Here is an 18670-nt window from a genome sequence, read left to right on the forward strand (position 1 = left end):
ATCTCTCGCACCCATTCAAGTGAATGGATGCAAGAGATACATCGGACTGCACTCGGATGTTATCCCAGTGCAGTGCGATCTACGCACAGGCTGACAGTGGAGGAGATGGGAGGATTAACCCCTCCCTCTCCTCCGCAGCGCCTGCACTCAGCTTCACAGCTGTGACCCGATTGCAAGATCGGGTTACAGCCGCATGACACCCGGCTCACGCTCGCAGCAGAGCCTGAGCCGGGGGACATTAGCATATCGCATCCGATGCTCTCGCATCAGATGCCATACGCTCGTGTGAGTCCAGCCTAAGGCCTATTTCATTCGTTTGTTTCAGGTACATGCGACATCCATTTTCATGTGTACCGGAGACACTGAAACACATAGACCCATTATATTCATTTGGTTTGCGCACACATCCGTTCTTATACACAGGGTACTGTGAATCCGATTCATCCTATTATGTGCACTATTATATAATGTTTAACAGTAAAATCTAAAAAAACTGATCTTCTAGGAAATTCTAAAAAAGAAAAAATCACTATGCACCCACAAGTTACAATTATCGCTGGCTACCTCCAGTGTTTGGATTTATTTTTGAAGCATAGGTACATAGTAAAAATGTATCCCTATAGGATTTCCTTGTATATTTGTATGTTGGACTTTATCAGACCCATCCTGGCCACACCTTAATTGCCAATCACTATTTAAGAAAGCGCCTGGAGCCAGGCTGTTGGCCAAACATTATGGCTAGCTTCACAGATGAGGCAATGGATAACTACATGTATTCCACATATAATCCTTACTCCTTCAGGTATCTTAATCCTAAAAATAAAGGGATGAGCTGGAGGCAGAAGAACTACCTGTCCAACTATGGTGACACTGGAGAATATTTTGATAACTACCAAAGAGCTCAGTTAAAGGCCATTCTGTCTCAGGTAAACCCCAACCTCACACCAAGGCTGAGAAAAGCCAATACCAGAGATGTGGGCATCCAGGTAAACCCAAGACAGGATGTGTCTGTCCAATGCTCTTTAGGCCCAAGGACTTTAATAAGGAGGAGGGTGGGAACCCTCAGAAAATCTCAGCAGGTTTTGTCTGACCAGGAAAGTCCTGCATCTCCCAGTAAGACAGTGCATTTCCCCAGAACAATAGCAGTCTACTCGCCCATCACTGCTGGTAGACTGACTTCTTTCCAAGAGGAGACTGAGGATGCCCAGCAGAAACCTGCAGAGCCTACAAAAGATGATGATCTCAATGCAAGTGAGAAAGAGGGCAAACCGGATGGTGAAAGCAAAGAAGCCAATAAAGTGGGTGAGACTGAGACCCAACCCACCTTTTCACCTGGGCAGACACGACTGAGATTCCAGGTAAGTAGCTTCTCTGTACATGATTGCTGTAAGCTAGCCAACACTCTGGTGCCCGTTCACACTGGTTTGTTTTTCTCCTGCTGGAAAGTTTGGGTGAGCAAAGTGAGTGTTCTGAAATGTCCTGTTGCTTAATTTCGGCTTGTGCTTGCAGATCAGCACCATCAAAGCATTTTGTTTCCATGTTTTCAGCATGTCAATCCTTTCATTATTGCAAAGTATATTGCCCAATAAAATGGAAACCTCCATGTAAAAAAAAATACACCTGAAAGTGTGTATTGTACGCTGCCTTTTTCTTGCCTACACTCTGCAAAAAAGGACCTGACAAAGTCAACGTATGAATAGACACCAATACCTTAGATATAACACAAGTTAACAATTGGTGTTCCCATGAGCAGAGATACTTTCTTACAGGTGTCCTCACAAATGTTCATCATGGAAATCTTGTGTAGTGTGTTTTTTTTTTTTTTTTTTGTTTTTTTTAACAAGCTTTACATAAAAATGAATAAGGCTGTGCACACTTGGCTTTTTTTTTTACCTGCTTTTTCAACTGCAGTGTTTTCATGCCAAAATGCTTGCGTTATGCTTTTCAAGCAGTCAATGGGACATTGAGCTTTCTTGTGCGCACTTTGCTGTTCAAAACGCTGCGTTTAATTTGCATAAATTTGGGCAAAAACTGTGTAAAGAAGCAATGTGTCAATTGTTTTTGCCATTTTGGCAGCGTTTCCCATCCATTCAATTTAATACAAAACTGCAGCGTTTCTAAACTAGAAAACCGCAAGGTGTGCATAGGCTACTTTGCGTTTTACATGCATTTTTAAAGCTAAAAGTATTGGCCTTTCTGCCAGAGTATGCTTTTTGAACTGCAACTACCTCGATGCAAAGTGCGCACATAGCCTTAGACTTGTTTTGAGTGCAGTTTTGTCACAATTGTATTCAAATCTTTATACCAGCAAAGTTAATGAGAATTCTGAAGTGTTTTTTTTTTTTGGTTTTTTTTTTTTATATATGCAGATATGCACCAGAAATAAACGACAGCATGTAAATTCCTTCAGTGTTTTTCTACCCTAGGAGATGCAGATTTTTCTGGAAACAAATACTCAGTGTGCATGTAGCCTAAAGGTCCCGTTACATATAGCAACGTACCAGCGATCCGAGCTGGCAGGGATCGCTGGAATGTCGCTACATGGTCACTGAGCTGTCAATTAGTCAGATCTCCACAGCGATCAGCGACCTGTGTAACGACATCTCCCTGCTTACTCAGAACCGCTTGTTGGTCTCCCGCAGTCAAACACGCCGATGTGTGCTGCACAGCGGGAGACAAACTAGCAAAAAATGGTCCTGATCGTTTTGTCACAATCAGCGACCTCTCCGCAGGGGCCCGCTTGCTGCTGCTTGTCACACAGCGATATCGCTGGCGAGGTCGCTGATACGTCACAAAACCTGTGACGTTTCAGCGATCTTGCTAGCAATCTGTGACGGGGGCTTTAAGGATATGCTGCTTAAACTGCATCTCTGGTACTTGTTTTTAGGCCATGCACACTTCATACTGTTACTGAACCTGACATTGTCATGATTGTTGCTCATTTTAATCTTTTACATTACAAAAGACCACCCACCACTAATTTAAAAAATATATATTTTTTTTTTTTGTAGTTCCTGGAACAGAAGTATGGCTATTATCACTGTAAAGAGTGCAACATTCGCTGGGAAAGTGCTTATGTCTGGTGTGTGCAGGGTACCAATAAGGTGAGTGCTATACTGTGGGCAAAGCAGGACGATGGGGCTCCCACGCCAGGAACAATCATTGTAACGCTTGCTTCTCCTAGGTGTACTTCAAACAGTTCTGCAGAACTTGTCAGAAATCCTTTAACCCTTATCGTGTGGAGGACATCATGTGCCAGGTAGACGTTTTGCCCATCGAGGCATCATAAGTCACTTTTTTTAGCCAGGCTCATGCCACAACTCAGTCTGTTTTATGACTCCATAGGCCTCCATGTTGGCTTGCTACATCCAACTTTGGGACTTGTACACGTGGCACAATTTGTGAATCTTGAAAATGCTTAATCAAATGGAATGTTGGCGCTTTTTATTTTTTCTCCTATGGTTCAGTTGAATTAACAAATTTACATGCCTATAGTTGTATAGTTTTCTTCACAGAACAGAAGTCCTGTAAATGTCCCCTTAGTGTGGATTGTGATGCCTGTACTGGCAACAGTTCTGCTGAAATAACCTGAACAGCACTATATAAGCTTAGGAGGCTGCATTTGGGACAGGAAACCTGCGGCTGGTCTGTACATTGTGGTCTGTAATGAATGTGATACTGGCCTGGCTATCTATATCTATATCTCCTGACATACCTTCTAAAAAAGTCATGCGGACCAGCAGCATAATGCACATTAACACTAGCAATAACTTCTGATGAGTGATTTCATCCCAGTATGTTCTTAAAGATTTACAATTTCAATGACATTTGAATAATCCAGAATCCATCACAGAAAGCTGGAAAAGGCTGTAAAATATGTGCAACATCTAGATCTGTCTTATGACTTGTCAAATTTTACACAATTTCTTGGCAGAGCTGCAAACAAACCAGGTGCATCTGTCCTGTGAAAGTGCGTCACGTAGACCCTAAAAGACCCCACCGGCAAGACCTGTGTGGAAGATGCAAGGGCAAGAGGCTCTCCTGTGATAGCACCTTCAGTTTCAAGTACATCATTTAGCCCTGTCTTCAGTCTACTTCCCTACTGTTAGGCCAGATATGTGCATGCTTTTGTTTTTTATTTTCTTTGTGGAGTAATTAAACGGCAACTAATGCAATAACTCTTCTCTTAGCACAACTGTCATTATACTGAATAAACTATCTGGGTTAAGATGACGTTGTTTGGCTGACTTTGTATGCATTGGCCTCCACCTCTCCTGGCCACTTTTTTTTTTTTTTTTAAAGGAATCTTTCAGGATCAACCCTCCTAAGCAATCTACATAGACATGTAGGTCCTATAAACTGACTGCATATCTGCAATCTGATGTCTTTATTCCGAAGATTCCATGTTTTATATGTAAAAGGGAACCTGTCACCAGATTTGGTGACTACAAGCTGTGGCCACCACCAGTAAGTTTTTATATACAGAGCCCAGACTGTGCTGTATAACATAAACACTTACTATACTTGCCTGGAAGGGGAGGGGAGGGCACGCTCTGGTCTGATGTCTCTGCTCCAGCACCTACTCTGCTGCGATCTCCATCCTCCTTCTACGCAGCCCAGTATGGATGATGCGTCTGTCTGCCACACAGGCAAACATTATGGTCCTGCACAGGTCTGAGGAAAGGTTTAAAAACTGTCCATGCATTACAATGCTTTGATCTAGCCTCAGCAGGGCCGATCAAACTGCACCTGTGCAAAGACCTCCATGCTGGCATTCTGGAACGCTGTATATAAGAGCTCAGTGGTGATGGATGCAGCTTAGTTGCCAAATCTGGGGACAGGTTACCTTTTTAGGCCATGGCCACACGGGGTACTAGTGCGATGCTTGCATGACACTCGGCTTACGCTTGCAGCACAGCAGCAGTGTCATGCTAGTATCCATGCGAGGTGAGGTCTGCCCGTGCGAGCGGACCTCAGCTGTGGGCCGGCTCTGAGGGGTGGGCCAACGGAGGGGCTGGCCTGCATGGATGAGAGGAGGGAGAGATTTCTCCCTCTCCTCCGTAGCCGGCTATTGCGATTCTTGCTCTGCGCGCATGGTACACCGGTGTACTGCGACTGCAGTGCGATCTTTCTCTCACCCCATAGACTTGAATGAGAGAGAAAAGCGTCTCATTAGTCACAGCATGCTGGAATTGTTTTCTTGGTCAGATTAGGGCTGAGAATCGCTCATGTGTGCTGTCACACAGGCTAGAATTGGTCCGAGTGGAATGCGATGTTTTATCGCACTCCACTTGCACCGATTTTCTCAGTGTGGTTTAGGCCTAAGATCTCTGGGCTAGCCACTGATCTCCCTGACAATCCACCTCCAGAGATTGTTTTAAAAGAAAAGGTGTGTTACCAGTGAGCCATGTAATGACTTATCACACAAAGCTCTACAGTGAGATCAGAACAATCAGAACAGCAAAGGTGAACTTTGTCTTTACAAGCACACTTGCAGTGTTCTTCCTAATGGAATCAGACAGCAGTTCCCAAAGTATAGGTAGAGACAAAGTTCACTTCTGCTGTACTGTTCTAATCTCACTACAAAGCTTCCTCCCCAGCCCAGGAGCTGTGGTATGATCAGACCATGTCCCTGTATGGTCACACTGGCCCTGATTTTTTTTTTTTTTTTACACCAAATTGTATAATTTCTAAGATCTACTGAAGAAAATTAACACTGTGGGGGAAAACTATTTAAATGTACACATGGTGGCTGCAGGCTCTATGCATCACAGCTCATGGCAAAAGAGCAATCAGATGTCACTGATTTGTCTGTTCAGTTAAGACTATAACAAGGTAAAACTCAACTTTAGGGTGCAAGATTTGGCATTTCTACAAAGCAAAGTAGCTGTGAAATATATAACTTACACTAAAACTAAACGGACAACTGTAGGCCCATACCACATGCTAAATGATGCACTAAGCTCAGCAGTGCACCACTCTTAGGCTGTGTGTACACGTTGCGTTTTTTACCGCGGAACCGCAGCGTTTCAGTGGCAAATTGCATGCGTTCAGCTTTCCCAGCAAAGTGTATGAGAGCCGAAAAATCAGTGCACACGCTGCGTTTCTAAACGCAGCGTTTTGGATGCCAAAAATCGGTGCGGAAAGAAAAGCAGCATGTCACTACTTTTGTGTGATGTGGCTGCGTTCTCTCCCCCATTGAATCAATGATTTGGGTCAGAACGCAGCTACACCACAGTGAGCTGCTTTTTTGTTGCGGTCCGCGGGCTGTGTCGGCATACAGAACGCAGGCATTTGCCTGGAAGTGAGGTCAAGAGGTTTCCTGTTGACCTCACTTCCTGGCAAAGTCCTGGAAAGCCCCCGGTGTCGCCAAAGTGCCCGCCCCGACCCCCCCCCCCCCCCCCCCTCCCGAAAATCCAACATGGCCGCGCGCACAGTAGCGCACCGGCCGCCCTGCTCCTATGATTTGTCGCATGTGCCTTGAGACATGCGACAGAAAAATGCCTGCCAGGTCACCCCCCTCCTATTCCCCCCCGGTATTCCCCTTACCTGTCCAGTCGCAGCGCTGATCCCCCCGCGGCCCCCTCCTCCTTCACAGTGCACGCTGGCCGGTCATATGTGCAGATCAGCTGACAGCCAGCACTGTGTTCAGTGTGAGCTGTGCTGGCTGCTCGGCACTCTGCAGCTGTGACCCGGGGAGAGTGGGTGCAGATTTTTGGCACCCACTCTCCTCAAATGGAGGGTCTGCCCTCCTAGAAAATGGGGGATACGTTCCCTGAACGTGCCCCCATATTCTAGAAGGTCCAGAGGCGACATGGGACGTCCAAATGGATTTCTGCGGACCCATTTTTTTCAAATTTTTTTGATTAAATTTGAGAACAAGGGAATGATTTGGGGAGTGTTTTTTCTAATTTTTTTCTTTTTGTTTACTGTCAATTAGTTTGTCTAGTATCTGATATATGCGTGACATCACTAATTGCTGGGCTTGATGCCAGGTGACAATACACTTCTGGTATCAACCCCATTTATTACCCCGTTTGCCAACGCACCAGGGTGCGGGATGAGTTGGGGCGAAGCGCCAGGATTGGCACATCTAATGGATGCACCACTTCTGGGGCGGCTGCGGCCTGCTATTTTTAGGCTGGGAAAAGTCCAATAACCATGGCTCTTCCCACCCTGAGAATACCAAACCCCAGCTGTCAGCTTCACCTTGGCTGGTGATCTAATTTGGGGGGACCCAATGTTATGTTTTTTTTTTTTTAATTCTTTATTTATAAATAAAAAAAAAAAGCCTGGGGAGCCCTCCAAATTGATCACCAGCCAAGATGAAGCTGCCAGCTGTGGTTTGCAGGCTACAACTGTCTGCTTTACCCTGACTGGCTATCAAAAATAGGGTGGACCCCCACGCCATTTTTTTCATTGGTTTTTTTTTTTTTGGATAAATACTAAGCTAGGCACAGTTTAGTGCCACATGAAAGGTACTAAAGGTGCCAGCTTAGAATATGCAGGCGGGGGTGGGACGTTATATATATTTGACATCCATTCATCCATTGGCGCTTTTTAGGCTATGTGCCCACAATCAGGGTTTGCAGCGTTATGGGCGCTGAGTGTTTTCCCTGCGTCCATAACGCTGCGTTGTGCAGTAGAAGCACAGTGGAAGGATTTTTGGAGATTCCATGCCCACTGTGCTTCTTTTCTCCGCAGCATAAACTGACCGGTGGCGTGGCTTCCCGAGCCTCAGCATGTCAATTTATGCTGCGGAGACGAGAGTGTTCTCTGCAGGTAGCATAGAGCTCCACAGCAGCCTGAACCCAAATCGTGGGCATGGGCAGCTGCAGGAAGGCTGACACTGTGTACTAGACGCCGTGTCGCTGGATCATGGCCACATAGCCTTAGGCCTCTTTCATACGTCAGTGATTCTGGTATGTTTGTGCTTTCTTTTTTTTTTTTTTAACATACCAGAATCACTGACATACACAGACCCATTATAATGAATGGGTCTGCTCACACATCAGTGATTTGTCACTGCACGTGTCTCCGTGCAGCGTACCCGCGTGTGCGTGATTGCCGCACGGAGACATGTCCATTTTTTTCTGGCATCACTGATGTTCCATGGACCACGCAGTGGTGTGGTCCGTGAAACACGTGCCAGAAAAAAAACGTGCTTTTAAAATAAAAATCATTTTAACTCACCCGGCGTCCAGCGATATCCTCTGCAGCCCGTGCAGCTTGCTGCTTCTGAGCCGGCTCATTATTGTCGCGCATATTCATGATGCGCGACACAGCCGACCCGGAAGCAGCTGCTGCGGGGGTCAGCACCAGCTGGATGCTGCACCGCGGGAGCGATCAGCACCATGGAGAGCGGGAGCAGGTGAGATGATTACTGAGTGCAATCACGGGCCACGGAGAACGGAGCCCGGATTGCACTTAGACAACCCACGTGTGCCGTGATTCACGGCACACGGAGGGACATGTGCGTGTTTTACACGCCAGTGAAAACGTCTGTTTTTCACTGACGTGTGAAACGGGCCTAAAAGTGAGAATATTGTTGCTACAGCAACATTTTGGGGGAAGTAGCTGTGGATTCAAAATGCCTAATATACTCCTGAATAAAATCTTTGAGGGGTGCAGATTCCAAAATGGGGTCACTTGTGGGGGTTTTCTGATGTATAGGTACCCAAGGGGCCCTGCTAATGTGACATGGTGCGCGAAGTTTATTTCAACTTTTCCAAAATTCAAATGGTGCTCCTTCCATTCCAAGGCCTCCCATTTATCCAAACAGAATGTGGAGAAGGAAATGACATCACAGGTTTTTTTTCCCCAAAGGTCTGTGTTCAACCAACTTTATTAACACTGACAAGTCTTAAACGCACCATGAAAAACGCATGCGTTTTCGATGCGTTTTTCTCAAAAAGCATTGTTTACAATTCTCCCCTCTGCCAGAGGGTGCGTTTTTTTTCCGCGCTGAAAAAAAAAGCAACGTGTGCACATAGCCTTAATGAATGTAACTTTGGCTCAGTCAGTGCACTCAGAAGCATGAATAAGTGTTTTTTTTTTTTTTTGCTTTAGCATACATTCATGGCAGTTGTATAGCATCAGTGACAATTACTGTGTTGCATGGCTAACAAGAGAAACACCTTGTTTTGGATGGGGAAATTTACTTCAAGGCCAATCTAAATGAACAGTATGCTGGAGTGAGAGTCTTAAGGTACCGTCACACGACGCTCCAGCGATCCCACCAGCAACCTGACCTGGCAGGTATCGCTGGAGCATCGCTATATGTGTTGCTGGTGAGCTGTCACACAGGCAGATCTCACCAGCGACCAGCCTCCAGTGACGTGTGGAAGCATGCTGCGCTTGGTAAATATCGGGTAACCAACCCGATATTTACCTTGGTTACCAGCGCACACCGCTTAGCGCTGAATCCCTGCACACCTAGCCAGAGTACACATCGGGTTAATTACCCGATTTGTAGTCTGGCTATGTGTGCAGGGAACTGGCACTGACAGCAGCGAATGCTGGTAACTAAGGTAAATATCAGGTAACCAAGGAAAGGGCTTCTTGGTTACCAGATATTTACATTGGTTACCAGCGTCTGCAGAAGCCGGCTCCCTGATCACTGCACATTTAGTTGTTGCTCTATCGCTGTCACACACAGCGATCTGTGCTTCACAGCAGGAGAGCAACTAAAAAATGGTCCAGGACATTCAGCAACAACCAATGACCTCACAGCAGGGGCCAGGTTGTTGCTGGATGTCACACACATCGCTAGCAAGTCGTGCCTCAGCAACGATGTTGCTTAGTGAGACGTGGCTTTTGGAGAACCAAACCACCAGGAGTTTTCTATGAGGTAAAGGCAGTGCCATACAGGCAGTGAGATGCTGAATCCATTAATACCTATTATAGGAAGATCTGATGCTTGGTTAATTCTGTATCTTTAATCAAATTTGCAAAAATGCCCTGCACTGTGTGCACCATGCGTGGGTCTGTCAGGTCCTCTGCATTTATTCTTTCTCCATCCTCCTGGCTTGCTCACTTTCCTTTATTTAAATATTGTGCAGTGCCGCTGTTGTTGGTGGCATGTGCACATTGCCACAGGAATAAGGTTTTCATTAAAATGGCATCAGAGTCCACCTACGAGCATACTGTGATCTCCAGCGCCATTTTATTGAAGACCCGACAGCGGAGACTTTTTTTTACATCTGTCAACGCACTGATGCCTTTTGCAGTCTTCACCAGTGTCTTCAATAAAATGATGCAGGAGATTGTGGTTTGCATGAGTGTACCCTGGTGCCAATCTGATGAAGACATAATGACTACGGCAATGCGCAAGCACTTCCAACAGCAGAAATGGCTGTGCGATTTTTAAAGAAAGGCAAGGGGGTGAGCCCAGACGACACCAGTTGAGAAACACCAACCACCCCCCCACCCAAAAAAAACCAAAACATCTCATCTTTCTAAGGCTAAGTTCACATTTCCGCTAAAATCTATCAGTCACAATCCGCTGCTCTTGTAAACAGCGGAATCCGTTTAGCGGATTCCGCTGCTCCCATAGACTTGTATGAGCATGGGATTGTGACTGATGATGCTGCGTTGCACCCTCCGCCCGACTGATCAGTCGTGGAACGACTGACCGCCGGGCGGGGGGAACGCAGCATGTAACGTTTTTTGAGCAGCGAGATCCGTCGGATTTCGCTGCGCATGCTCTCTGGCTCCCTGCACACGTCACCAGCTTTGGTTGGTTACCCGATATTTACCCTGGTTACGGTGCAAGGAGCCAGCGCTAAGCGGTGTAGGCCCGTAACCAAGGTAAATATCGGGTAACCAAGGTAAACATCGGGTGCTTTGCTGTTACCCGATATTTAGGCTGGTTACGTGTGCAGGGAGGCCGACACTTCCCCGCTCGGCCCCGCCCCCTCCCGCACTCCGCACATGTACACACACACACACACACACACCTGTCCCCAGCCATGCAGACAAGCACTGACACCCTCGTCTGGCCCCGCCCCCTGCTCGGCTCCGCCCCTCCCGCACTTTGCATGTGCACACACACACATACATACATACATACATGCACATACACACACTCACTCACACATACACTCACCTGTCCCCAGCCATGCAGACCGCAGCACTTCCACTGACATCCTCAGCGCCTGGCCCCGCCCCCCGCTCGGCTCCGCCCCCTCCCGCACTTTGCATGTGCACACACATACATACATGCACATACACACACTCACTCACAGATACACTCACCTGTCCCCAGCCATGCAGACCGCAGCACTTCCACTGACATCCTCAGCGCCTGGCCCCGCCCCCCGCTCGGCTCTGCCCCCGAACTCCGCCCCCCGCACACAACGGAATCCGACAAAGAATTCTGTTTTGTCATCCGTTGTACAGCGCATCAGTCACATGCGTCAAGCGACGCATGTGACTGATACAAATCAACGGAAATGTGAACTTAGCCTAAATCAGGTATGTGCGTAGAGGCCAGCATGCTGCAAGTGTTAAGAGTTCAGGGCTGCCTCTAATGTCAGTCTAATCTTTTATTTGCTATGTTTCTTTAAGCAGCAGCACCCTTATCACAGGACTAGAAAGTCACATGAATGGCAGTGTGACACCTCATCCTGTGACTGGCACCTATCAATATACAATCTATTGAGAGCCTGGTGTGGGCAAGGACTACATGACAAAATCTGAATTTTTGTTTAGTTAGAACAACTTCGGCCAGTAAGAGCTGTCACAAACCACCGGGGGGGTCACTCAGAAATCCCCCGCGCTGGCTACCAGTACGTCACAATCGGGGGGTAACAAGTGGGGGTCACCCCTCCTTTATACCTCCCGACCGACAGACAGAGCACGTGACGCGCTCTCTAGCGCCCCTCTTATAGTCAGGCCAATTATGGAATTGCCCGACAATAAGCAAGGAGGCCGCTATACTACTTATGCCGATTATTGAAGGGTCCCCGGTGAGAGTAAGGTATATATTCCCCCGACCTCCGCGGGCGGAATATATAAAATCTCCCCGAATCTCACTGGCCTCCCCACAATAATCCTTGGCACAATTCGCTGCCACCAACCGATTTACGGTAACTATTAGCCGAACACACAGACGTGGGATTCAAGATCGAGATAACAGAACAGCCCAAGATTAATTATATAATTTAATCAGCCTAAAGCACACTAGAAACTACAATATATACAATAGGGAATCTACAGAATATACATATGTCAGAGTACAGTTACAATCAAAGCATGGGTTACAAACAGGCATACACAGTTCCAGCAGTTACCTTGTTGCGTCTGGCCACAGGGGGGCGCTGTAGACCAGGTTTCCAGGAACTCTCTCACAGGTCTTTCCCAACCAGGCCCCCGAGCAGAAGAACACTGGAAAATGGCCGAAGTAGGGTTATCAACCTGGGCAGATCCAGGTCCCCTCCTACCTTAGTGACCTCACAGGGAAGCACTGCCACTCCCCCTGCATGGATCAGAATTATCCAGCAAAGGGGATATTGGCCATAACTTTGCCTGGGAGCGTCGTAGGCGGACGCCAATGCTCTCATTGTGACAGTTATGAATTTAGCTACAGAACGAGGGGACTCATGACCTGTCTGCCAGTTCCCCATTGGCTGATATCACGCCTGGGGCATTTCCCAATGTCCTGCTCCCATAAAAAGGGGGTGCCGGCATCGTCCACATGCGGAGACACCATTTTTATGGTTGCCATATTTATCGGAAATATGGCTTGCGAGATATGAACCATTTTTTACTGGAGTCGTTCTGTCTGGCTATTTCCATAGCCTTGCTAACTAGCTAGCAGCTCCTACTACAGGGTGACGGCAGGGAGTCATCCTGTGTCCATTGTCCTAAAGCCACCTAATTTCCATATCACAGGACATGGCCATGGGATTTGTTGCTAAACCAGTTGTGTGAAGGAAAGGGGGGGTGACACCAGGAGAGGGCTTCCTGACATACTTGAATATCATGATTTATCGTCATATCTCCGGATTTACCTCACAAGAGCCGTTTCACATATCCCGCATTTCGCCGGATCTGGCGCACTCCAGTACAGTGTTAATACTGTTCAATGGCATCGTGGCAAGCTACAGTCACATGCTCCGGTCACATGACAGCAGTTTGCCGCAATGCCATTGTACTGAATTAACTGTACTGGAGTGTGCCGGATCCGGCACAATGCCGGATGTGTAAAACGGCCCTAAACGAAGTGATACACTGTTGCATTCAGAATCTCCTTGCCTATGTCATGCTGCTCTCAGATAAGGGAGCAAAAATCTGACAGATTCCCTTTGAGAGGGAGGGGAGCCAGCACAATCTGAAAATGGCATGCATCATATAAAGTGTAAATTCACAGATTTATTCCAACTGTACTATAATACAAAGATTTTTAGCAAATAATTGATCAATTCTTTGAGCCACTCCTGCCAACGTCACGGCAAATCTCAGAGGGGTTCTACTCTAATATATTCCTCCTGTTGGCAGCAGTTCACATTCAGTTGCATCACCCTTTTCCACAGGCATTATTAATTAAGCACCATACTTGGATCCGGTCCACCTTTATCAATGGTTGTGGTCTGGCACTGGGAGGGTCAGTTCTGATATAGTCCTGGTATGTGTAGAGCTTGCTCCACATGCTGGGACCTGGGCTGGCCTTCATCCACAATGGTCTCTTTTGCAACATGGAAGCAGTTATATAAAGGTTACAGGTATGTGTGCTCCATTATGGTTCTGCTTTTAACTTTATCTAGGAGGCCGTATGACACATGAAATACATAATATAGAGTAGGACCCCCTATTGAGATTTGCTGTGACGTTGGCAGGGGTGGCTCAAAGAATTGATCAATTATTTGCTAAAAATCTCTTATTATAGTACAGTTGGAATAGATCTGTGAATTTACACTTTTTATATGATGCATGTGTGACGCCCTGGCAAAACCAGGTAGTCACAGATGACTGTACCCACCACCAAGGGTACAGGAATCGCTTCCTCCTTGGGATTACACACACACACACCCCCCCCACATGGTGCATATGAGCAGCCACCCCTCCCCCCAGTTAGAAGCTGAAAAGAGCAGCAGGGGAGGAGTTCAGTCAGTTGGAGGAGAGCAGCAGAGCAGTCAGGAGTGTGTCTCCTGGGCTGCAGAGAACGTTGCAGAGCGGTCAGGGGTTGGAGCGCCTGGCCTGCGGGAACAGGTCAGGCACTAGGAGGGGACCGGCACAGGGTAGTGGCCCACCAGCATCGGGATCCCGGAATAGTGCAGGGAAGTGGACTTCCCCCGTTCCAACCAGAGGAGCTAAGCAGATTACAAGGTGCAGTGCAACAAAAGATGGCTCCTGCTCATTGCACCATGTGTGGGACCAGCACACCCCTCCAAAAGGCTCCCGGTCACCGGCAAGTTGGTTTACAGAGGACTGTGTTTTATGACCACACACATCAGCCTAGCTTCATCCAACACCAAGACAACCGAACTGAGTTCCCTGCTCCCTGCAATCCCTACCACCACAACTCCCAATTGGGCCCCGGGACTACACCTTCCCTACCCGTGGAGGGGATTCCATCTTGCTGCCCAACACCACCAGTCCCGGGCACGGTCCCCAGAGGCAGCGGCGGTGCCACCATCTCATCACCACAACCCACGGGTGGCGTCACAGAATCTCCCTTACCTAATCCCCTTTTTGTTGTGGAGCCTGGGATCACAGACCGGGTAATACCTACAGAAGTGACCCCTTGGCCCAGATCTGAGTATCCAATATGCCTCTGCGACACACATGCCAATTTCAGATCGTGTTGGCTCCCTTTTCTCAGATTCCCGTAAAAAAAATTGATGCATCTTTTAGATTTTGCAAGAAGTGTAGTACGGTTTTGTTTATGAAGAGAAAATACTCAATAGATCACTCTTGTATGGGTGCGGTGTCACCTCTCTTAGGGATCAGGAAATTAAAATATTCCTTTTGAAATAAGTAATGAATCAATCCAATTGCATAAATTAATGTTTTGGTCCCAGACCTCGGACCTTCATCAGAAGACAACGGATGTTGGAGATATGGAACGCTCACAAAAGTAAAGCACCAAGGAATAGCGACGTTAATAGTTTGATTAATTCACTCCACAACTTTGGCGTGTCAAGTCTCTGTGTTATCGACAGAATCTCTACTCAGGAGTGATGTATAGTACTATTTCAAAAGCATGGATGGCAGGAGTCTGTCTATGCAACATTCTCAGTGCTAATGCAGAATTTATTTATTTTAAAAGCCAGGTTAGTCTCAGTGGCACGGTACATTGCTGTCAAATATGCAATAAGTATAATAAATGGAGTAGGTTAGCACAAAATAATAGCACTAGTGTTCACTATGACCTAAGTTCATCTTTTGATAGACTTGTTTTCCACTATCTGCACTCTCCTCTGAAGTCAGATCTGTCAATTAATGAAGGGTGGAGATAGGATGTGCCATCAGTTTTTTCCTTTGGTTTCAGTTAACTCTCTAATGTGAACAGGTGCAAACTTAACATCAAACAAAGTAACATAAAGGAGACATTTGCACATTGCAGTGCTAGGATATGTGTAACAATGAATATGTTAATATAGATTTGCATTGCTGCTATGATAAACATGTAAAATTTGAGATACTTGGGCTCACATAAAACTGGCCATTTTTATGTGAGCTCAACAGCCAATGGCAACTAAACCTCTTTTTGGGTCCCTGCCTACTCTAATGGGTTAAAAATTTAGTTCATCTGTCTGATTTTTGTTACCATGGTTCATGTTCAGTTTGCACCTGTTCACATTAGAAAAGGTAGGATGTGGCATCAGTCTTTTTCTTAGATTACAGGGTTATGCCTTCTGATTGACCACTCCTGCTCTTCAGCCTTAGACAATTTAAATTCTTCATTTGCAGGTTCCTGTCCGCCCATAAATTTGAGGTGGGGAGGGGGGGGGGTTAACCCAAAGAGGCAGGGACCCAACAAAAAGAGGTTGCCTTGCCATTGGATGTTGGGCTCATATAAATCTGGCCAATTTTGTGTGATAAGTATCTCAAATTGTACATGTTTTTCATGGCAGTAATGCATGTCTATATTCCTATAGTCATTGTTCCACATATCTTAGCACTACAGAGTGCACTTGTCTCTTTTTTGTTATAGATGAAGCAAAAAGTCAGTGGGAAGGTGCAGTGAACGGCTTGACCAAAATGAGTGTGAATGCGGTCTGAAGCTGCAGTCAGATAGCTGTGAAGTCAGATTTCTGTATTCCAGATCTGGACAGTGTGGTCGTAATATACACAATAAAATTGTACTACAGACCGAGAGGGAGGTCAGAAATGTAGTGATAAAGAGAAAGATGAAACCTAAGGAAAACACTGGGGCTTCTGGTGTTGCTACAAAATACTCGTACTGCAGTGTCTTCAGATCCCCTCAGCTGTTGTACGGTCAAACGTCATCTTCACGCTTTCTTTCTTGGAAATGGTGACAATACAACAGGAATCCCCCCCTTTATGACCGGGAGCAATAATGGAGATACAAACAAGGTTCTAACATTATACAATCTTTTATTTGACAAAAAAGAAGAATGGCTGGTAGGATGTAAGGAATAATGCACTGCTAAATAAAACTACTCATCCCCAGTAAGGATCTCTTAAATTAGGAAAATCGCTAAGACCATCTAAAGTACCACATGCCCGTCTGGTGTCAAATAAAATACAGTGATTGCTTAGTACTAATGTGCCATGATGACTGGTCAGTTTCGCTGGTCCTGTGGCTCCTTCAGGTGTCATGGATTCCTCTTACAGGTTCATACCTGCAGTCTTTTAGAGTGCAGACAGTTTAACCTCTTCAAAGCCAGGGCACCTACGGTACATAGGTCAGCCGGTTCCAAGTGTTAAACAGTTAATATGTACAGAACACAATAGTTTTTTTTTCGGCGTTCCAATGAAAAGGCGATGCCAAGTAATGTGTCCTCTATAAAGAATACATATTCTCGTGTACAGAAATAAATATATACTTTTTTTGTTTGTTTTTTTTAATCACAGTGGGAAAAAGGCATATAAAAATTGCAGAGTATTCCTTCTTCGTCAGGAATCCTGGGGCTACATTCATTTCTTTTTACAAAATACGTGATCTGTATATATAGACACCTGTAATCTTTGTTGTGCTGAAGAACGTGTCCTTTATATGCATTTCTTTTGTACAGTGAATGTGTATATTTTTGGTAGCTTATCCTGTATCTGGTTTCCTAGTAGAATAATTTATGGACGATAATAAGGAACTGTCAATATATTCTTAGCTACCCGACATGTTCGCCGTTGCGTGGCCCTTCCGGATTTCACTATGTACATTGACCACTCTAGAAGACTAAATTGCACACATTTACAAGGAAAAAAAAAATACTGGTTTTGCACCATATGTAGATTCTAGAATATATACAGAATAAAATAAGTTATCTGTTCTAATGAGAATTTGCTGTTGGGCAGCAGATATCTAAATATACATTATTAAAGTCTCTGCAGGCAGCTACTTTTTGGTTAGTTATCGATATTTATACCATAAGCACTGGTCAGAGAACTGAGCAGCATTCTAATAAAATTAAGATATATTATTTCTTTTAGAAACCCTGGGGAAAGCCCAGTTTAAAATAATTAAAGGCCCTAACATTTACAAGCTAGGAGTTGTTAGATCTAATAAAATAAACATTTATCCAAAAATAATGTCATAGTACTCTTTGAGGCATGCGTGAAGACTATGTACAAACATTCACACCATTGCATACAACCATGCGTTCCTTCTGTCACCCATCATTTCAGCCCAAAAAGAAAAAAACAAACATGTAGAACAAAAATGGCGACATAATAAAAGTTCAATGGTTTCCAAAGTCTTTATAGGTCATCTCCTGCTAATGGCGCATGGGACAATCCTCATGATGCTGAGCATTCATCAGTCATATTGACTCTTAAGTGACTAGGAACCAAAGACTGTCTTTGGGCAAGTCACTACAGTCCGCCATCACGCCTCTCAGATTCTTGCTGTCTCCAAGGCAGAGGGGCCATATTGCAACTGTACATCATGTTAGCCCTTTAGCTTGTGGATGGTACAAAAGGAACAAATCGACAAAAAGAAAAAGAATAACTTTCACTCTTATATCTGCTGTACAGAACCAAAAAGTCAATTTTCTCAGCTTCTCAATCTGGGCTCAATGTCCCACTTGCTGGAGCTCAGAATTATGAGATGGGGAAGGGGAGAAAAAAAAAGGATGCAGCTCTAAGGTATTTTACAGTAAATATGGAAGGTGCTTCATAGATCATTAGACATCCAGTGCTTCAAGTCTGAGGCCTACTCCGCAGCAGGGGCTCAAAACTCAGTGCTCACCGTACTAGTGACAGGCTTGGATTTAGATAAGAGCTGGTATGACTGCACCAGGCGCAGGGACATTCGGATTTCTAGGTTTAGCTCCATGAGCTTAGAGCTGGCCTTAGACATGTCCTGCTTACAGCCAACAATGGCAAAGCTGCCAGTCTGGCCCAGAGTCTGATGTCGGAAATAGATGTGCAACAGGGTTTGGATGGGATCGTCTTCTGAGCTGCCAAATATCTCATTGGGCCAGATAGTCCTAGAAAGCAAAAAGCAGAGTATACAGTTAAACACAGCAGCGTTATGTAAAGG

At 45.7% G+C, this 18670-nt stretch overlaps 2 protein-coding genes across 8 annotated transcripts in view; one reads left to right on the plus strand and one right to left on the minus strand.

Moving 5' to 3' along the window:
- Positions 1-734: 734 nt before the first annotated feature.
- On the plus strand, positions 735-4128 carry ZAR1 (zygote arrest 1). Its single transcript, XM_075334121.1, has 4 exons — positions 735-1358; positions 3012-3104; positions 3185-3259; positions 3935-4128. The coding sequence occupies exons 1-4, from the start codon at positions 735-737 to the stop codon at positions 4076-4078; spliced, it is 936 nt and encodes a 311-aa protein (XP_075190236.1). The 3' UTR covers positions 4079-4128.
- A 12415-nt stretch (positions 4129-16543) lies between these two features.
- Positions 16544-18670, minus strand: part of FRYL (FRY like transcription coactivator) — a 520064-nt gene continuing 517937 nt past the window's right edge. For all 7 annotated transcript variants that reach the window (XM_075347029.1, XM_075347025.1, XM_075347024.1 and 4 more), the window contains one exon: positions 16544-18617. In XM_075347029.1, the coding sequence (XP_075203144.1) occupies positions 18359-18617 (259 nt within the window). In that variant the 3' untranslated portion in view covers positions 16544-18358. The remainder of the gene's footprint in view (positions 18618-18670) is intronic.

The sequence above is a fragment of the Anomaloglossus baeobatrachus genome, chromosome 1 (genome assembly GCF_048569485.1).
Source record: "Anomaloglossus baeobatrachus isolate aAnoBae1 chromosome 1, aAnoBae1.hap1, whole genome shotgun sequence".
NCBI lineage: Eukaryota > Metazoa > Chordata > Amphibia > Anura > Aromobatidae > Anomaloglossus > Anomaloglossus baeobatrachus.